The sequence below is a fragment of the Bos taurus genome, chromosome 15 (genome assembly GCF_002263795.3).
Source record: "Bos taurus isolate L1 Dominette 01449 registration number 42190680 breed Hereford chromosome 15, ARS-UCD2.0, whole genome shotgun sequence".
NCBI lineage: Eukaryota > Metazoa > Chordata > Mammalia > Artiodactyla > Bovidae > Bos > Bos taurus.
This window is the reverse complement of record NC_037342.1, coordinates 29,241,668-29,262,359: the sequence shown is the minus strand read 5'-3', so window position 1 is coordinate 29,262,359 and position 20,692 is coordinate 29,241,668. Positions and strand designations below refer to the sequence as shown.

General features: G+C 41.5%; 2 protein-coding genes across 18 annotated transcripts in view; both read right to left on the bottom strand.

The window, feature by feature from the left end:
• The window catches only part of PHLDB1 (pleckstrin homology like domain family B member 1), a 48,674-nt gene extending 48,254 nt beyond the window's left edge, over positions 1 to 420 (bottom strand). For 16 of the 17 annotated variants that reach the window (XM_005215996.5, XM_010812483.4, XM_010812484.4 and 13 more), the window contains exon 1: positions 170 to 420. The gene's annotated coding sequence lies outside the window, so the exon portion shown is untranslated. The remainder of the gene's footprint in view (positions 1 to 169) is intronic. The other variant, NM_001206042.2, reaches the window with a different exon arrangement.
• Positions 421 to 6,081: 5,661 nt separating this feature from the next.
• The window catches only part of ARCN1 (archain 1), a 28,577-nt gene continuing 13,966 nt past the window's right edge, over positions 6,082 to 20,692 (bottom strand). The window contains exons 5-10 of the mRNA NM_001195013.1: positions 19,839 to 20,003; positions 13,859 to 14,024; positions 11,388 to 11,535; positions 10,982 to 11,090; positions 8,400 to 8,604; positions 6,082 to 6,746 (exon numbers count right to left, since the gene is read on the bottom strand). Coding sequence (NP_001181942.1) covers positions 6,657 to 6,746; positions 8,400 to 8,604; positions 10,982 to 11,090; positions 11,388 to 11,535; positions 13,859 to 14,024; positions 19,839 to 20,003 — 883 coding nt within the window. The 3' untranslated portion in view covers positions 6,082 to 6,656. The remainder of the gene's footprint in view (positions 6,747 to 8,399; positions 8,605 to 10,981; positions 11,091 to 11,387; positions 11,536 to 13,858; positions 14,025 to 19,838; positions 20,004 to 20,692) is intronic.

Genomic DNA, 20,692 nt, shown 5'->3' with positions numbered 1-20,692 from the left:
CAAGGATCCGCGTTCCCCCCGGGGCGGCGGGCGGCGGTGGCGGGGCAGAGCGCAAGGGCCCCCTCTGGCGGCGGCGCCGGCAGCGGCTCGGGAGGGCAGGAGCAAGCCGCTCCCGGGAGAGCAGCGGAGCCCGCTCAGCACAAAGCCCCGGGTGTCCCTACACACTCACCTGCGGCGCCCCTCTTCCCCGACCGGGTTCTTCCGGGATCTTCCAGCCCAGAGCTGGTCTGAGGGCTCTCGCCAGGTCCCCGGGACTTCCTCTTATCCCGTCCCAGCCGCGCAGCGAGCGGGACCCGCAGGCGTAGCGGGAGGGAGCGCCCTCACCTCGAGGGGAGAGGGGCACACCGGGTCTTTTGCCCAGCTCGGCAACCGCGGCCCCAGGCTCCGAAGGACACTCTTGCTTTTCCCTGGAAGCCCGCTGAGTAGGAGGAGAGCAAGTGGGTCCCGCCTTCCTACCCACCCCCTCCCCCCGCTAGTCCCCGCCCCCGTCCCCCGTCCTGTCCTCTGGCCAGCCAGAGGAGACGCCCTTGTGGGACTGGAGCCCAAGGTCCCCCCACCCAGCCTTTCCCATAGCAGCACCTCCCCCCACGCCTGCACAGCGCGCGCTTTGTTCATCTCTGCAGCTGGGCTCTCCACCACCACCACCAAGTGCGCACCCCTGGCCCCACTCGCCCTCTCTTTCGGACTCTCCTGGACCACCCTCCACCCCTAGGCCTTAAGGCTCTTCTGAGGGTGTTTTCCCGTTTCTCTCTAGTCCGCCCCCTACTCTTTTTTTTCACTTTAGATGCCTGAATCCTCCATCAGCTCCCAGTGAACTTCATGGTCGCAGCCGTACAACATGTTCTTAACATCTCGGAATATCTGCTGAAGGTATCCAGGTCTGTCTGCCCTCTGTCGCCCCTTCTCCTCATCCTACTCCAAGCCCCTCCGCCAGGACGAGCTGTAAATGGGGTTAATAACCGTCCAGATAGGGCGTCACAGATATTTCTAAAGATACATATAAAAAAGGCATGGTAAAATGCCACGCCAACTGTAAAGCATAGAAAAACCGAATGGAATTATCACCTTGCCCCCGTGTCACTCCACCCCCACCACAACGCGCGGGATTACAGTTGGGAGGCAAACTGGTGCTCAAACTGGTTGAGCACAGCATCCTGTAGCAGTTTGGGTCTCTGTAGGAGTAAGGGTTTAATAAGGAAGAAGTGGGTGGGGAGGACCTGAAAACCTTAGAGAAGCCTGGAAACTGAGCCTGGGAGAAAGTCATTCTCCTTTTCAACCACCAACCGAAATCCAAGCTGACAGCCGATCCTTACCTTGTAAAGCCAGCTCTTGCCCCAGGAGACTGATGGGGGAGGACCTAGGGATCTGAACTCAGCCAGACTGGACCTTTGAAACCTGCAATGGAGGGATCCCTGAGACTGTTCCTCCCTTAAGGATAGGAAGCAGAAAGCCCCCAAGGCTGTGACATTCCAGTGAGCAGGGGACAGCAGAAAATAATTTGTCCTCTTTGGGTGGACAAATCTTGTTCTGATTCAGTGCTTTTACTGTGCACCCTCCCTGTTTAACCCAGGAACAGCAGGAGGCTGAACTGCAGGAACCTTTGGTCACTCATTGACAGGGCCAGCACTAGCAGGGGGACCCTCCCCACACCCAGCTGGAGGCTGGAACCAACGGGACTAGAAGCAGGAGGGGGTGGATGGCTCTTTGCAGCTACCTGCTGTAGCTAACAGAGGTCAAAATATCAGGCTTCAGCATGTGCCATGGTATCAGGAAGCCCCAGGATCTGTCTGGGGGTGGGGGAGCAGTGCTGAGAGTAGAAGCCTCTTATTCTTTCTTCATATCGTTTGAGGATCATAAAAGTATTTTAACTTTGAACACCTTTCATGAAGCAGATCACAACAGTAATTTTCAGGCTATTCTGTTAAATAAAAAGAAAAGGAAACAAACCCCAAACTTGTATCTTATGTGCCAAGACCCAGCATTTGAGGGAAGAGGCTCAGATTGGGGTGCCTCACAGACTTCACTTAACTGTGCTTCACAAATCCAACTCTTCCTTACTGTCTTGGTCAGGAGGAATTTTGGGGAATAATCAAGCCTGTCACAGATGCTAAAGCAGGGGGTTGAAATATCACCCAACTGCTGTCCTCCCAGCCCAGCAGTCCGCTGAGCCCATGACAAAGGCTCTGTGCACTGTGTCCTTGCTCCCGCTGTGTCGGGGCCCTGTGTTCCCACAGTTAGAGCACTCAGGGGACTTCAGACCTACCATCACCACCCTCCACCCCCACCCCGCTCCACATCTGGAGCCCATCAAAAAGACTCAGTGCTCTCACACAGTTACGCAAGAGGTCGAGCAGCTGGAAGCTCAGAAAGGGGGAGGAAGAGAGAAGAAAGCAGAAAACAGCTTTCCAAGCATGCTTCAGACTTTCCGAGGTGGAAGCAGGGGGAGAGGGCAAAGGCTGGGTGTGGAAGGAAGAGTGGATTTTTGAAGGCCCTCTGCACTTGGTTATGAATGCCAGGAGTGGATTTCCACACCCACCCTGTCCTAGCCACAGCACATTTCCCAGCTGTCCCTCCTCTCAAATTGTACTCCCTCCAGCCTCAGAAAGAGGTGATTATTGCTCATTACAGCAAGCAATCTCTGTAGATACACACCCTACCCCAGGAAGCTATCCCTTCTGGCGTCTTTGGATCCTGAACTCAGGCATCATTAGTGTAGGTGTGGTGGCACCAATGATGCCAAGTAACTAACTCCTCACTGCATCCAACCTGGGGAGAAATTTCAAACCTTCAGTAGCTGAAAAGAGCAGAAACTCTCTTCTCAGCCTGTTTTTGAAATTATGCAATCTACACTTCTATTCACAGCTAAGATACTTCCAAGCTGAGTGGAAATTTTGTGTAGGATGGAAGACTGGACTTGTCTACCTTCCGTGGCTCTGAACCTTCCTATGAGCAGAAACGAACAAGGATTCATTCCGGCAAAAAGTGGGAAACAAGACCTATTTCCATTTCTCTCAGGGCTTTGAATTTGTAACACTTCTTTCCCAAACAGCACATCAACCTGATCACAGAATTACACCTATGGAAGTTCCCATAACCCCTGCCCTATGAACAGCAAGGCAAAAAACTTTCTGGCCTGTGCAGGTAGGGGATAGGGGAGTGGCCTAAGCTTTTAAACTGCCTGGTTGCTTGACCTCTTGTGTTTAGAGGGGACAACAGCTCAGTTTGGAAAAGTAAACTTCCTAAAGACTTGTCTCCTCATCAATCACTAACTCCCTAGGGTGAGAGGTGAAACTGACTCTTGTAGAGATGTCTGCTCTTGGGTTAGGAGCAGTACACAGCAGCCAACCTACTTGTGGATCTTCTAGGAGTTTCAGAGCAGCTCTACAGCTGCAGGTGTATTTACCAAAGGGGGCAAAAAGAGGGAATGGCAAGAAAGGATGGTTGCAATGAGAGTTGTGCATAACACAGGGGAGTCAATTCTGCATTTTTGCTTCCTTAATTCCTTTAAAACCTACCAGACTAAAGCCCTCACCCTTAGAGACCTGCACTGAGTATCCCGGGTGGCAGTTGATGTGTGTCTGCTTTAGCAAGAAAGCTACACTTTTAAGGAGGTACAGCTGTTGCTTCCAGTTCAATTTCAATCTTCTTGAGGATGGGGACTTTCTATTTTCCTCTTCCTCCAATGAGCCCTGCAGATATAAACTTTTTTTTTTGGATCTTAGCTCACCAACCAGGGCTCGAACCTGCAGCCCCTGCAGTGGAAGGGCAGAGTCTTAACCACTGGACTGCCAAAAAAGTCCCATGTAACTTTTTAAAAAGCTATTCTGTATAGACTCTGGAAATCTCTGAGAGGCTACCTAGTGTGTATGATGTTAACTGAGGGCAATGTTTCCTGCAGCGATGCATGGGCTGACTGATTTGGGGTTTGATACTGAGTAGACCAATGACAGACCTTTTCTTAAAAGGAACTCAATTCCCTCCCTACCTCCTCTATGTGGAATTAATTAACCCAGAGCAGGAACCACAAACCTCCTACCTACATCAAACAGAATGCTCAGTCAGATCTAATTATTTTGTTAGTCTCCCTCACAAGCAGCCAACAAAAAGTCCACTCGACACCATGGAGGTATCAGCTGCCAGAGGGTGTGGTGTGGGTTTGGTGTGCTTCATTTCACTGGATTAACGTTACAGCCTCAGGGAGCCAAGCTACACTTTAGCAACATTAGACAAGATACTTGCTAGTTCTCTTAAGGAAAAAAAATTCAAAATCTTCCCTCTCACCATTAAGATAAAAACTTATTCATTCCAGAAACTTATTATTCATCAGAGATTTGCCTTCCAATTTGGTGACATTCTATAGTTTTTAAATTGAAATAGAGAGTAAGGAAGCAGCCTGTTCTGAGGCATTTCCCAAGGCATTCATCACTCATGCCTGCATCACTTACTTACCACTGTTTGTCTAATGGGGAAGAGAATGCACCAAAATATCACCACCTATGTTACTCCTTCAAGACGAAGCTTCATTTTTCTGATTCTACAACTGCCCCTGACAAAATGAGGATCAAAAGCCCACAGTGTCATCAAATTCAAAAGCTACTGTCAGGAGTACATGTGTGTGTGTCTCAAATGTAGAAAAATACACAAGGAGGTACAATACTTGTTATAGGGAGAAAAGGTAATGAATACTCTTAGTATTTCCTCTTAAAAGAAACATATCATTAATTTTTAATCTTAGATCCCATTACATCATTCTGAATCAGCAAGAAGACACCAAAGTATGAGAGGGTCAACAGTCTAAAAAACATTCATTTTATAATACTTTATTTGATTAAAGAATCTGTCTTCTTTGTGTACACTGGAATGTTATATTCCCTATGTATTTTACAGGGTTACAAAATGTCTCTCATTTTAAATATTACCCCAAAAGTAATTTCAGAAAAAAAAGTTTTTGTGAAACTAAATCTCACTTTTAAAAAATCATATGGACAAGCAACTCTCCAACAAAACTGAATTAATAAGATTCCTTGTCTACATAACTACATGACAGATTTCTTGTCCCAGTCCCCTTCCTCAAAAAACCTTATGTGGAAACCAAGCTAGAGATAAGGATTCTTCCCTGATGCGATTAAGGGGAAGGGAAAGGCCAGAAATTTCTTTGGCAAACAATTCCATCCATGGCCATTTGTGTGTGACTGCTTTGCTTGAAGTACAGGACACTCTTTGCAGGGAAGGCCAAATGTTGTTCAGAGTGGGAGTGGTACTCTCCAACCAGCTGAAAGTGCAGGAGGTCGTCTCCTGTCATCTGTCTATTCCTCCGCCTGTGGCTGCAGCCTGGCAACAACTCTACCAATCCCCAGTGCAAATTAAAAGCCAACGCTAGGCTGGCTGATGCAGTCTTCTCCACTGAAGAAATAATGGATGAGGGGGGCGCTGAGAAACAACCACTACACGATGACACTCAACAGAAAAGACGTAGGGGAGAAAGAGGAAGGGTTTCAGAGATGGGAAGGATAGGCTGCTGAAAAAAATGTTGAGGCGGCTAGAAAGGAGTATTATCAGCAATTCCTATATAGCAATATAATCAGCTGCATCTTGAGAGGCTAAAGACCTGGTGGTGAGACTGGAGTCTCCTTGACAGTTTAGGGCCCATGGGATTGGCACAAAGACTCTCTGAGGGTTCAGCCTCCAAAATCATAACCTTATTTCAGATGGAAAGGAAAAAACTGATGACATTTAGAGAACATTCAGGAAGAGGGAGGTGGTCAATCTCAGGAATGTGAATGGATTACAAAGACCATGAGCTATCATGTATTAGCTGAAGTACCCAAAATGTGGAGAATGGAAGTCTGGGTGGCACCAGCAGCAAACATGATTACCTGCGGGTATGAAATCCCTAACTGGACATGACCCTTCTCCTCCCGGACACCTTGAAGCTGGGGGGGCTATGCCATCTGAAAGCTGCTTCTCAGCTGTCTTTACACAATAGGATTCACAGTAGTGTTCTAAAGCAGAGCGACAAGCCTGAAAGGAAAACAGCTTGGCAAAGGAATGGAGGGATGAATAGATATAGGAAAACGACATAAGACAACCTTATCTTTTAATGTGTAGACCTCATACTTCTCAAGCAGTTTACTTGCATAGTCCACAAATCAAGGCTGGATTAGATCAACCTGTTACGGGAGTGCCAAATACAATGCCTATTTGCAGATGATCCCAGGGCTTGATTGGATATACAAAAGAAAAAAACTGAAGGTAAAGAAGTGTGAAAGATTAAAATCTTCCACAGAGAATACTTTTTAAAAACAAAGTATGAAATATAATATATTTAAGGATTCAAATAAAAGAACAACTTAGGCAAAGGGAGAGAATGTTTAACTGGGGGCATTCTCTGGAGAGCTTGCTTTCCTGCTGGCCAGTAAATCTGCCAAAGAAATCAGCAGCCTTTCCCTTTATGGTGTGTCATTGGTTTGCCAAAGAACGTCTCTGTGACACTGAAACACTGAGGGTGAGTTGAGGGTCCTTGCGCTCAGAGAATCGTGCACTGTGTTTGAAAAAAAAGGGTCTCCAATGGCTTGTGGGTTTGGAAAAAACTCTTCAGCCACTGTTGGCTTCTTCTTTATTTGAAAATTTTCCTTTTCGGTTCCTTCTTCTTGGTACTACAGAATTTCATACTTATCCACTAGGAAAGTGGTCTCTGTGGAAAACCTTACAGGGCTGTTTCCATCTACCTGGGTCACTTTGGTAACCTAGGAAAACAAACAAGGAGTAAGGTAAAGCAGAACAGCGGGTCTTCAAGGTGCTGTATAAATTCTCAGTACAGAACAGACCAAATTCACCAAAGCAGTATTAAAAGTTTAACTCAGAAATACTAAAAAAGTTCAATTCACAACTGTAGCTCACAGCATCACTCTTCCCCATCAACATGATTAATCTGTTCTGTGACAGAAAAGACAACTCCTGGGATGACACGTAGAATGGTATTAAGTAAAAGGTCCAGAGTAAGCGGCCACTGCCCAGGCCCTGCCCTATAAAACCCATTAGGTCACAGACATTCTATAAGGATGACCAATTAACATTCTGACCCAAAAGGCAGTATTCTAACAACTTGACATTACTTGTTAAAAGTTCTCTCAAAGTCCCTCTAAGCTACTCTATCATACTTATTTTCCAGATATGGCTGGGTTGTTCTAATGAGATTTCTTTTTATTAATAATAATAAACATCCAGTTTAATGAATTACCTGTAACAATGGTGCCTGTAATGGCACCAACATAAAACCTGAACCACTGACTCACATTTTCTAATGAAATTCTGATAGAGCAATTTATACTCTCCTGTTCTTCAAATGGTCCCTAACAGGAAAACGTCTCGGGTTCAACAATATGCTCCAATACTGATGGGGCTGAGCCAATAACTGAGTGGGGGCAGGGGAGAGAGAAAACTGACAGAGGAAATTATAACTTTCCAAGCACTTAAGAGGAGAGACAGAAACCATCTGGAAAGGTAAGAGTGCAAATCAACAAGTCAGAGGGGAAGATGACAATATAAACTCGGTGCTTGTAATGCAATTTCAAAAACTAGAAAAACAAGGAGTTAAAAATAATGACCTAAACAGTTTACAGGGAATTTCCTGGCAGTCCTGTGGTTAGGATTTGGCACTTTCACTGCCATGGGCCTGGGTTCAGTCCTGGTTGAGAAACTAAGATCCTGCAAGCCATGTGGTGCAGCCTAAACAAATAAATAAGGAACAGTTCACAAATTTCCACTGTTTTGTCTACCTAAAGGACAAAGTTTACAGCAGAAATGGCTTATAATGATCCATATTAATGATGGGAAGCAGTCTTTGGGTTCAAATCAAGTGACAATACTACAAAAGGGATTACTAAGTCATGTGCTAAATGCTTTGGTAAATGATTCTAAGATACATGAGATTATTGAACACACAGGCAACTAAGAGATATGACTCCTGCACAACCCATAACACTTTTATATATAATCACATTCAATTTCTTTATCTGATGTAGAGAAAAAAACTGAAATAAAGCAGGTGAAGAATCTGACCAAGACTGTGGCTCAGCATTAAAGAATCTGCCTGTAATGCAGGAGACTAGGGTTTGATCCCTGGGTCACGAAGATCCCGTGGAGGGCACAGCGACCCACGCCAGTATTCTTGCCTGGAGAATCCCATGGACAGAAGAGCCTGGTGGGCTATAGTCCAAAGGGCTGCAAAGAGTCGAACATGACTGAAGCAACTGAGCATGCACGCAATACAATGAGACAGCAATGGAATCCATGGAGGACATCATTTTTTCTGATTTTCTGCTCTATGAAGTCATATTGCCTATTAAACATCTGTTCTACCACCTTCCCCGTGTAAGATTTCTATTAAAAGGGAATACCTGTATGTTACAGTAATTTTTTTTGGAGATGAAGGAGACTTGAACAGGGAAGAAGTCATTGGGCTGCCCAGCAATGCTGAACTCAAGGCTGCCACTCTTATTTTTGGCATCAATCACTGGCAGGCACCACTCCAAGGTATTTCGTCGACTGTCATGTCGATACTCGCCATCAATCTCACCAATCACTGGAGCGCCAACACCAGATCTGCCACAAGAAACACCCGTGTCAAGTCAGCTGTCCAGAGTTAGAAAAACTCTGCCAAGGAAAACCAGCCCCAAATTTGATTATGCTTCTCAAATTCTTCCTGCTTTTATACAGTCCTAGAAAAAATTAGACTCCTTAATAACCTCAAGGACCCTTACACTGGTTAAGGGTTTCACTCATCCCTTCTGTAGGTACAGATATATGCAACCGTAAGTAATTGGCACACAGTCATGAGCTGTTCCAACTTATGGACTAGATCTGGAGCTGGCAGGGGACCGAGACTGACAAATGTGTGAAGTGGGATATATTTCAAAAAATCCTGCACTGATGGTTTGCTGCACTGTCAAGAAGGAATTTTAACATAGTGTTGTTCTCTTTATAGATGCCAATGAGGGGAAAAACAGGTTGATAGTAACAGTGGGGGAGAACTTAAAATGCCTATGGTTATTTAGAATGGAAATGAATTTGGACCTCTGAGAATGTTTTCAAAAGATTTCAGAATGTTTCAAAACTTACTGTAGTTGATGCCAGTGGGTTTATTTGATTTACAATCCAGGAAATGAACTTTTATTTGGTAAGTGAAAGAACAACTGCCCCTGGGCAAAATGTGAGCATGATGGGAAAGAGAGATACACAGTTGTCCTAAATCTGCAGGAGAACCAGGGCTAGTGAGGATGTATTTCACACCCCCACACATGGCTGACAGGCAGTGTCACCTACTCCTACACATTCTAAATTTACCACCTTTTAATTCACCAGTGACATCCAATGTTTGCATTAGGGGCTCCGTAAATAAGGGAGACCAGAAAAACTTTGATAAAGGGTGAGATAACACAATTAACTCTTTAATGGTCCCAATTGTATGTATGTTTCTTCCCTTTGCCCTTGTTCCCATTCTGGTTCTGAGCTCTAATTTGATCAGTTCTAGACAAAAGGGTAAAGTGCTGTCCAAGGGTCTCTTCTGGAGACTGTTGCAAAATTGAACTAAGACACAGGAAACCACCATAACCACAATTATAGGGTAGATGGAGAGGCCCAAAACTTGTAGCATCCTAAAAATAGTCTCGCAAAATAAATCTTGACAAAATAAAACCCACACCTGTCACCAACGCCCAAGTCTCAGGATGGTTCAAGGCAGACATCTACTGTTCTGAAACAAAAACCAAGCTGTGAAGAATTAAGATGATTAGCCCATTAAGGGGGACACTGGTTATAACTCATATTTTAAAAAATGGAAATAAGAATGACTAAAACCAGACCTGGCCATGTCAAGACCTGAATCAAACTACAAATTAATTTAATTTTAATTCAAATTAATTTAAAATTAATTTGAATAAACCTGCATATTAAATTAGAACCATTTTCTCTGTAATAATAACTGGGCAATTTAATAGTAAAAACACACTAAGAATATACTTACTAGGTATTCATTATTAAGGCCTATACTTAATCATGGGGATGCTGAGAGGCAGAGGAGAGGAGCAGGGATTCAATGGTGAAATAATAATAGTTCAGTCACTAGAAATGCTAGTGAGGAGATAAAGTAGAGTATTTCTAGGTGATCCTAGAAAGTATGCCATTTAAGCATACATCAAAACTTACTGGAACTAAACTTCTGGGGGTGATGGATTTTTTGTTATTTTAATTGTGATCATGGTTTCACAGGTGCATATAGGTCAAAACTTATCCAATTGTACAATTTCAACATATGTAGTTTATTGCATGTCAACCATACCTCAATGAAGTTGTTAGAAAACTTTCTGAAACTAATGCAACTATCTTGTTTCACCAAAATAGTACCCTGAAATCATACTCTCATCTTTAGCTGGTAACTTAGCAAAGAAGGTGAAAAAAGAAGAATTCAGTCTGACAGACTCAATTTCTTCTTTAAGAGTTGCAAAACAAAACAGAGAACTGGCTCCTCCTTCTGGAAACCTTCATTACTACAGGAACAAACTGAAGACCAACATCTGAAAACACAGCTTTAGAACTACAACCAGCTTTGTATGTTTGGCTTTAAAGTCAGTAATATGCACTCCTTCAAAAGTATACAGTTGTATACATTTTGACAAATGTAGCTTGTAAGCACATTACAATCAAGTCACAGAATATTTCCATCATCTCCAAAGTTTCCTTGTGCTCCTCTGCAGTCAAATGCCTGATTTCTCTCCCAAGAGTATTACCTTTTCAGAATGTCTTATACATGGAATCATACAGTTAGTATGCAGTCTTTTGTACCAAGCTTCTTTCACAACTGGCCTTTGTATCTTATATATCTTAGCATGGACAGTCAGCTAAGTGTGGCCTCCAAAACTGAGTTCTAAAAGACTAGTTCTATAAGCTCACTATAGAAAAAGTGATTATGTGGGGAACTTACGGGAGTGGAATGGTGATAACCACATCATTCAGTTCTAAATTATCTTCTTGTAGCTCATATTCTATGTTGACATCACAACCATTTCCACTTTCTGAGGGCCAGCAATTAACTGAAGACAAAAGCAAAGCAAGTATACTAGAACATTAGGAAAAGAATGAGGCAAAGTTAAGACTGCAAACCAAAACTGATACCAGCAAGCCCTAAAACATTCTAATGTAAACTACTGGAAACAATGGTTTCAAAACTAAAGATATTAAAAATTAAATCTAATCATTAAAATACAGTCCATTTTAAAAGGTCATTTTGTCAAAAAGAATTACGGCAGTAAGGATAAAAGTGCACAAGTCAGGGCTATTTCCAATTCTCAGTGCAGACTAGCTTAGTAGGACTGGCCAGAGGCACTTACTTGTCAGTGGAATAAAAGACTCCTCTGTGGTCTGCAGTCTCCACTTTAGCACCCCTACATCACTGTTGACTGGAAATGACTTCTCTGGATTCTTCAAACCAATTAGAGATTCTGCAGTGAAAAGTTTTTTATCCACATTTGGATGGGTCTGAAATGAGAAAGGAAAGAAAATTTCTGAGGTTCAGACATGACAAGACAGGAAATAAATTCTTTTTGGTCTTACATGGCCCATAATCTAAACATCTAAAACAGGGTGCCTAAAAAATTCCAATTATTTTTGATTTTGAAGAAAGATTTCCCTTCTTCAAAGACTGTGTTTTAAAAAATTTTGACTGCACTGGGTCTTCACTGCGGTGAGCAGACTTAGCAACCCCATAGCACATGGGATCTTAGTTCCCCCACCAGGGATCAAACCCACATCCCCTGCATTGGAAGGTGGAATCTTAACTACTGAACCAACAGGGAGGTCCCTGAAAGACTTTTAAAGATTTAAGACATTTAAAAATAGCAATAAAGTAATTTTTACTCTAACCATTTTGTTTGTAAGTAACAAGTTAGTAATTTTGTAACTGAAAAAGTTAAAAGACCATCAGCCAAGTCCTTTACAAAAATACTTTAGGGGGAGCAGCCTCATGGTGAGGCCAAGCTTGCCAAATAGAAGAGCAGGGTCAGAGCTTGATCCGCTGTCTTTGTCACACAGTAGTGCTCACCTTACACTAACGAAGGAGAGGGAAAAGCTCTGTGCAAAGTTTACTTGCAATTTTGTGTAGAGAGCTAAAGTTGCTCAAACTCAGGCCAAATAAGACGGACCAATCTTTTTTAAAGAAGTCATATTAGGGGAAAAAAGGGAAAAGAAGAAACTTTTGGATTGATGACTACATACACTTTACAAGCCAGCAATGCTACTGTCAAATAATATAAGCACTACTTCCAAAAGACAATTGTGTGTTGGTTATGCTTTTCAACTGTGGTGTTGGAAAAGACTGTTGAGAGTCTCTTGGACTGCAGTGAGATCCAACCAGTCATTCCTAAAGGAAATCAGTCCTGAATATTCATTAGAAGGACTGATGCTGAAACTCCAATACTTTGGCCACCTGATGCGAAGAAGTGACTCATTTGAAAAGACCTTGATGCTGGGAAAGACTGAAGGCAGGAGGAGAAGGGGATGACAGAGGATGAGATGGTTGGATGGCATCACTGACTTGATGGACATGAGTTTGTCAAGCTCCGGGAGTTGGTGATGGACAGGGAAGCCTGGCACGCCGCAGTGCATGGGGTGGCAAAGAGTTGAACACGACTGAGCTGAACTGAACTGAACTATGAAGGAGGGAAAAAAGCAGACAAAATCATCTTCTTCTCTGAAAAGGCTTTGTTCTTGTGACAAGAGATGTAAGATCAACTATCTAAATAAAATATAACAATCTTCCTTGGTGGACCAGTGGTTAAGACTCTACACTTCTAATGGAGAGGAGGTGGGTTTGATACCTGGTCAGGGAACTAAGATCCCATACTCCACACAGCGTGGCCAAAAATTTTTAAAAATAAAATAAGACAGGACTTCTGTGGCTCAATGGTAAAGAATCCACCTGCCAATGCAGGTGACCAATCCCTGATTTGGGAAGATCCCACATGCCACGAAGCAACTAAGCCCGTGAGCTACAACTGTTGAGCCTGTGCACCAAAACTATTGAGGCTATTTCCTAGAGCCTGGAAGCCTCAACTACTGAAGCTCGTGGACCTAGAGCCTATACTGTGAAACAAAAGAAGCCACTGCAATGAGAAGCCTGTACACCATAGCTAGAGAGCAGCCTATGCAGCAACAAAGACTCAGCCAAACCATCAATAAATAAAATTTTTGAAAATAAGTAAATAAAATGTAACAAGAACAACTGTTATAAAGGCTTCTTAGAAAGAAGCCACATAGGTGGAACATACTTATTTTTAAGAATTCTATGTACATTTCGAATATACCATTAGATACTACCCTTCAGCTAACAAAACAAGCACTGGCAGTTTATAGAGCAGCAGCATGTGCAGTGTCATAATTTGTTTTAATAAAATACCTGCCCATTAAGTTTTAAAACTTGTTGTTTCTTTAACTATACTTCAACCAAAATCCTAAATGAATTTACTTTTGCATAATAGTAACAGATAAGCATCTCTTTGTACCTCTGTGAGTATGAAGTCATTTATTAGATTTCAAAATGACCTTTCACTCAATTTCAATATTAAAAGGCCATACTAATACAGCTGCTGTCAATCACTCACAACTGGCTTGGGAAGGCATTTATCGACTCAAGGCATCCACTGTAGACAACAGATTAACTTTTTTCCTATGCATTTAGAATGGTACTAGTTACATAAAATAAATAATCATCTGTGTTCTATGGTTCATACTGGAACTCCAGCTGAACAAGACTGTGCTAAGTAGACAAAACCTTAATAATCCCTTATTAAAAGCCTCTATGCACCTGTAGCTGTACTCCTTTCTTGTCTTCATTTTCCACATGAAGACGAATTCGGCCAAATTTATCATCTGAGATCCTAAGCATGATCATGCCGTGCAGCTCCATGTTCTGTAATCCTCCATCTCGGCCACAGGTTAATGTGATCTTTTCCTCAATCTTCATGTGCACACTGTAGAGAAAGAAAAATGAATTTGTTCAGAAAGGTAAAAACCAGAATTCTCTTTCTCTGGGGCTTAATGTTGATTAGCCACCAGCAACTTGTTTTAAGGTGTTGCTGCCATATGTATCAAAATTTATAGCATTATACAAACTATTACATTTTGTTAAAAATTTATTTTTGATTGCTTTGGGTCTTTGTTGCTGTACGCCAAACTATTACATTTAGAATGGATAAAAAGCAAGGTCCTGCTGTATAGCACAGGGAACTATATCCAATCTCCCAGGATAAACCATAATAGAAAAGAATTCCTATATCTATATATGCATAACTGAGTCACTCTGCTGTACAACAGAAATGAATACAACACTGTAAATCAACTACATTTCAATTTTTTAAAAAAGGAAAAGAATACTTTATCACTATAGAAAATAAAATAAAGCATTATATCCTTAGGTTTAGCGATTCTTCATTGTACAGATAAGTCTGCACCTGTACAAAACAATGTATGTTATTCACTGAAAAACTGTTTGCAATATCAAAAGTTTAGAAACAAATGTCCATCACTAGGAGGACGACTTAAATACATAAAAGTATGTCGACAAAATGAATACTGAGCAATTACAAGAAAAAGAGGAACAACTGACAAAGTTTTTTATTTGAAAATAATATCAAAAATTAAAAAATCAGGGACTTTTGTGGTGGTCCAGTGGTTAAGATGCTGCACCCACAGGGAGTGGGTTCAATCCCTGGTCAGGGAACTAAGTTTTCACACGTTGCATGGTGTGGCCAAAAAAGAAAAAAAAAAAAAATTAAAATGGTAACACGAATATATGTATACTTTTTTATCTATTGCTAATATTTTATCCCATTTGTTTGATCATTTGCATCTCTATGTAACTATATTTTACTTTTTCTCCTGAATTATTTACATGCAGATCATATACATCATGGTCCCTTACCCCTAAACATTTTTCAGAATGTACTTTGTGAGAATATGATATTCTCTCACATAACCACAGCTCTGTCATTAACTTCATAAGTTTATCCGTTCAGTTCAGCTGCTAAGTCGTGTCCAACTCTTTGCAACTCCATGGACTGCAGCACGCCAGGCTTCCCTGTCCAACACCAACACCTGGAGCTTGCTCAAACTCATGTCCATTAAGTCGGTGACGCCATCCAACCATCTCATCCTCTGTTGTCCACTTCTCCTCCTGCTTTCAATCTTTCCCAGCATCAGGGTCTTTTCAAATGAGTCACTTCTTCACATCAGGTGGCCTAAGTATTGGAGTTTCAGCTTCAGCATCAGTCCTTCCAATGAACACCCAGGACTGATCTCCTTTAGGATGGACTGGTTGGATCTCCTTGCAGTCCAAGGGACTCTCAAGAGTCTTCTCCAACACCACAGTTCAAAAGCATCAATTCTTCGGCGCTCAGCTTTCTTTATAGTCCAACTCTCACATCCATACATGACCACTGGAAAAACCATAGCGTTGACTAGACGGACCTTTGTCGGCAAAGTAATGTCTCTGCTTTTTAATATGCTGTCTAGGTTGGTCATAGCTTTTCTTCCAAGGAGCAAGCGTCTTTCATTTCATGGCTGCAGTCACCATCTGCAGTGATCTTAAAGCCCCGAAAATTAAAGTCTGTCACTGTTTCCATCATTTACCCATCTATGCGCCATGAAGTGATGGGACCAGATGCCATGATCTTGGTTTTTTGAATGTTGTGTTTTAAGCCACTCTCCTCTTTCACTTTCATCAAGAGGCTCTTTAGTTCTTCTTCGCTTTCTGCATAAGGGTGGTGTCATCTGCGTATCTGTTATTGATGTTTCTCCCAGTAATCAATTGATTTTTCACTTAATTACAGGAAAAAATTTCCTTATAACACCCCAAAAAGATGTCCTTTTCATCATAGGGGATTGGAATGAAAAAGTAGGAAGTCAAGAGAAAGCTGGAGTAACTGGCAAATTTGTCCTTGGAGTACAAAATGAAGCAGGGCAAAGGCTAACAGAGTTTTGCGAAGAGAACACACTGGTCATAGCACTCTCTCTTCCAACAACACAAGAGAAGATCTACACATGGACATCACCAGATAGTCAATACCGAAATCAGATTGGTTATATTCTTTGCAGCCAAAGATGGAAAAGCTTTATACAGTTAGCAAAAACAAGACTGGCAGCTGACTGTGGCTCCAATCATGAACTCCTTATTGCCAAATTCATACTTAAATTGAAGAAAGTAGGGGAAACCACTAGACCATTCAGGTATGACCTAAATCAAATCCCTTATGATTATACAGTGGAAGTGACAAATAGATTCAAGGAATTAGATGCGATAGACAGAGTGCCTGAAGAATTATGGATGGAGGTTCATGACACTGTACAGGAGGCAGGGATCAAGACCATCCCCAAGAAAAAGAAACTCAAAAAGGCAAAATGGTTGTCTGAGGAGGCCTTACAAATAGCTGTGAAAAGAAGAAAAGCTAAAGGCAAAGGAGAAAAGGAAAGCTGTACCCATTTGAACGTAGAGTTCCAAAAAATAGCAAGGAGAGTTAGGAAAGCCTTCCTCTGTGATCAGTGCAAAGGAATAGAGGAAAACAACAGAATGGGAAAGACTAGAGATCTCTTCAAGAAAATGAGAGGTACCAAGGGAACATTTCATGCAAAAATGGGCAAAATAAAGGACAGAAATGGTATGGACCTAACAGAAGCAGGTATTAAGAAGAGGTGGCAAGGATACACAGAAGAAGTGTACAAAAAAGATCTTCATGACCCAGATAACCACAATGATGTGATCACTCACCTAGAGCCAGACATCCTGGAATGTGAAGTCAAGTGGGTCTTAGGAAGCATCACTACAAGCAAAGCTAGTGGAGGTGATGGAATTCCAGCTGAGCTATTTCAAATCCTAAAAGATGATGCTGTGAAAGTGCTGCACTCAATATGCCAGCAAATTTGGAAAACTCAGCAGTGACCGTGGGACTGGAAAAGGTCAGTTTTCATTTCAGTTCCAAAGAAAGGCAATGCCAAAGAATGTTCAAACTATCGCACAACTGCACTCATCTCACACACTATCGAAGTAATGCTCAAAATTCTCCAACCCAGGCTTTAACAGTATGTGAAGCATGAACTTCCAGATATTCAAGCTGGATTTAGAAAAGGCAAAGGAACCAGAGATCAAATTGCCAACATCCGCTGGATCATAGAAAAGGCAAGAGAATACCAGAAACAATCTACTTCTGCTTTATTGATTATGCCAAAGCCTTTGACTGTGTAGATCACAACAAACTGGAAAATTCTTCAAAAGATGGGAATACCAGACCACTTTACCTGCCTCCTGAGAAATCTGTTGTCCAGAAGCAACAATTAGAACTGGACATCATACAACAAACTGGTTACAAATATGGAAAGAAGTACGTCAAGTCTGGATATTGTCACCCTGCTTATTTAACTTTTATGCAGAGTAAGTACATCATGAGAGACTCTGGGTTGGATGAAGCACAAGGTGAAATCAAGATTGCCGGGAGAAATATCAATAACCTCAGATATGCAGATAACACCACCCTTATGGCAGAGAGTGAAGAAGAACTAAAGAGCCTCTAGATGAAAGTGAAAGAGAAGAGTGAAAAAGCTGGCTTAAAACTCAATGTTCAGAAAACTAAGATCATGGCATCCGGTCCCATCACTTCATGGCACGTAGAAGGGTAAACGATGGAAACACTGACAGACTTTAATTTTTGGGGCTCCAAGATCACTGCAGATGGTGACTGCAGCCATGAACTTAAAAGACGCTTACTCCTTGGAAGGAAAGTTAGGACCAACCTAGACAATGTATTAAAAAGAGACATAACTTTGCCGAAAAGGTCTGTCTAGTCACAGCTATGGTTTTTCCAGTAGTCATGTGTGGATGTGAGAGTTGGACTATAAAGAAAGCTGAGCGCCGAAGAATTGATGCATTTGAACTGTGGTGTTGGAGAAGACTCTTGAGAGTCCCTTGGACTGCAAGGAGATCCAACCAGTCCATCCTAAAGGAGATCAGTCCTAGGTGTTCATTGGAAGGACTGATGCTGAAGCTGAAAACTCCAATACTTAGGCCACCTGATGTGAAGAAGTGACTCATTTGAAAAGACCCTGATGCTGGGAAAGATTGAAAGCAGGAGGAGAAGTGGACAACAGAGGATGAGATGGTTGGATGGCATTACTGATTCAATGGATATGAGTCTGAGTAAATTCCGGGAGTTGTTGATAGACAGGGAGCCCTGGCGGGCTGCAGTCCATGAGGTCACAAAGAATTGGACATGACTGAGCGACTGAACTGCAGTGAAAAAAAGCAAGTAGAAAATGTGTCAAGTACACCACCACTTATGTATAACAAGAGAAAAACAGAAATTACACCATATTTTTATTCATCTATCCATATATTATCTCTCTTGGAAGATACACACAAAAACTAATTAATGCTAGTTGTATCTGAAGAGAGAACCTTGAACGGCTGTGTGGGAAGAAGTTTTAGTGCAACATCCTTTGAACCTTTTGACTTTTGAACAACTACATGAATGTATAATCTAGTTTTTAAAATAAGTAAAATAAAAGGTACTGCTGTTATGGGCCATTATTAAGTACCATCTATCCATATTCCTCACTAAAACAGGTTTTAGCTGGGTGAACTTCAGTGGTTTAAAAAACCGTGCTGGCATCCTACTTTATTCTGTTCCAACCTCTAAGTCTTCCCAGAAACAAAAGCATGAGACTCAAGACCACAGAGACATGTATCTAAAGACAATGCATGGTGTCATTTACCTTCATAAGCATTCACTCCATGCTCAAGAAGTATTCCAACATTCAGAAAAGAGTTTCAAGCTCTCTCTAGTACATGATAGTCTCCAACACCTTATTAAAATAGTGTAAAACCTGTCTCCCTCAGAGCAACAACCAGGAATAACACAGGAACTTCAGTGATTTGAAAGATTTATCCCAGCAAAACACTGTTCATTTCATATAAAATAAGACACACAAAATACTCCTCTTTGAAGCACACCTGATAGAGGTATCCTCCCAGACTCATCTTTCACCTGACCTCAAAATCATCAGTAACAGTAGAAAGTCTGGGCTTCAAGACAAGAAATCTGAGTCATGAAAGTGTGAACTTGATAACTACCACTTAAAAATGTTACCAACCAGTACCATAGTCCTGCGATAAGAGACAAATCAAAATATTCTATACTGGCTTTAAATACTTAAAAAGCAAAAATAACACATTTGCTACTAAAGATATTTATAATTTTTGTCCTAATTAGAGAAAGACATGCCAAAATATAGTACAGAGTGAATCACTGTTCTAGTACTCCAACTCAAGTCCATTTTAAGAGACAAAGTATAAACTAAGCATGAAGAAAAGTTATTTTTTGTTTAATTTAACCACCACAGAGTTGGTAGAAAGGTTAAGTTCTAAACAGAAAACGGAAGGCTAAGAGTCCCCAGTCATGGTTCGAAGAGGGCAGAGGGGGAATATCTCATGTTCATACCTAAAATTTTACTGAAGTGTAGCTGATTTACAATGTTGTGTTTAATGTCTACTGTACAGCAAAGTGACTCAGTTATACATATTTATTTTTTTCATATTCCTTTCCATTATGGTTTATCACAGGATATTGAATGTAGTTCCCTGTGTGATAATATACAGTAGAACCCTGCTGTTTAGAATATACTCTTAAGTCTTTTATATCTGGAAAAATTAAAAAACACAAAAAGAATTTATAAAGTATTGAGATAAAAAAATTTTTAACACCATGTGGTCTGTTCCTACTGAACAAGTTACCACTTACCTCTCCATATTAATGGGTGGAGCATGCACTTTGGTTGCTTCAGAGGTACGCTTGCCCATATTGGAGGATATGATATTTTCGCCTTCAGATTTCAATTTGTCAACGAAGTTATCTACTTCCTTTCCTTTGGCTCCCAGTTTCAGAGCCTTGCTAGGGCCTGAAGGTCTAAGTGGAAGAATGCAAAAATAAAAAAAATACACACATGATTTAAAAAGTTAAAAACTAATTAATAATTCCCTATCACTAAAGCTTTCCCTAAAGCTGTTCTTTAAGAGAAATGTGAATACCTCAAGGGATAACTAAAGTTTCCTAGTGTTTAGTGGACCACTAAACTATTTCTTGTTTGAACTGGCAGCTGGATCACTATTAACATGTAAGGTTCAGAGATTCTCTTTGGCCCAGTAGTTAGGATTCCGTGCTTCCACTGCAGGGCACAGGTTCACAGGTTCACTCCCTGGTTGGGGAACTAAGATCTTGCATGCTATAGGGGCATGACCGAAAAACAAACAAACAAAAGAACCACATAAGCTTCAAGTACCCAAAGACCAAAGGTATACTTTGATAAGCATGTATGATCCGAGGAAAACTTTGTACCTTCTATCCAGATAAATATACTTATGTACAAACAAACTTTTTCATATAACTTTAGGTAGTTTAGATTCTCCCTGAAATCCATTTATGAACACTAGATTAAAAGTATGTGTCCCTTTAACAGTTAAATAACTCTTCTTCCAATATAAGGCAACTCTCATAGGAAATTGAGCTTCAAGGTAAAATTTGTAGAAGAACTCTCTTTCACACAAAAGGAAAAACACCGCCATCAGATTTCTCCCTTATCCCCATATTATCAATAT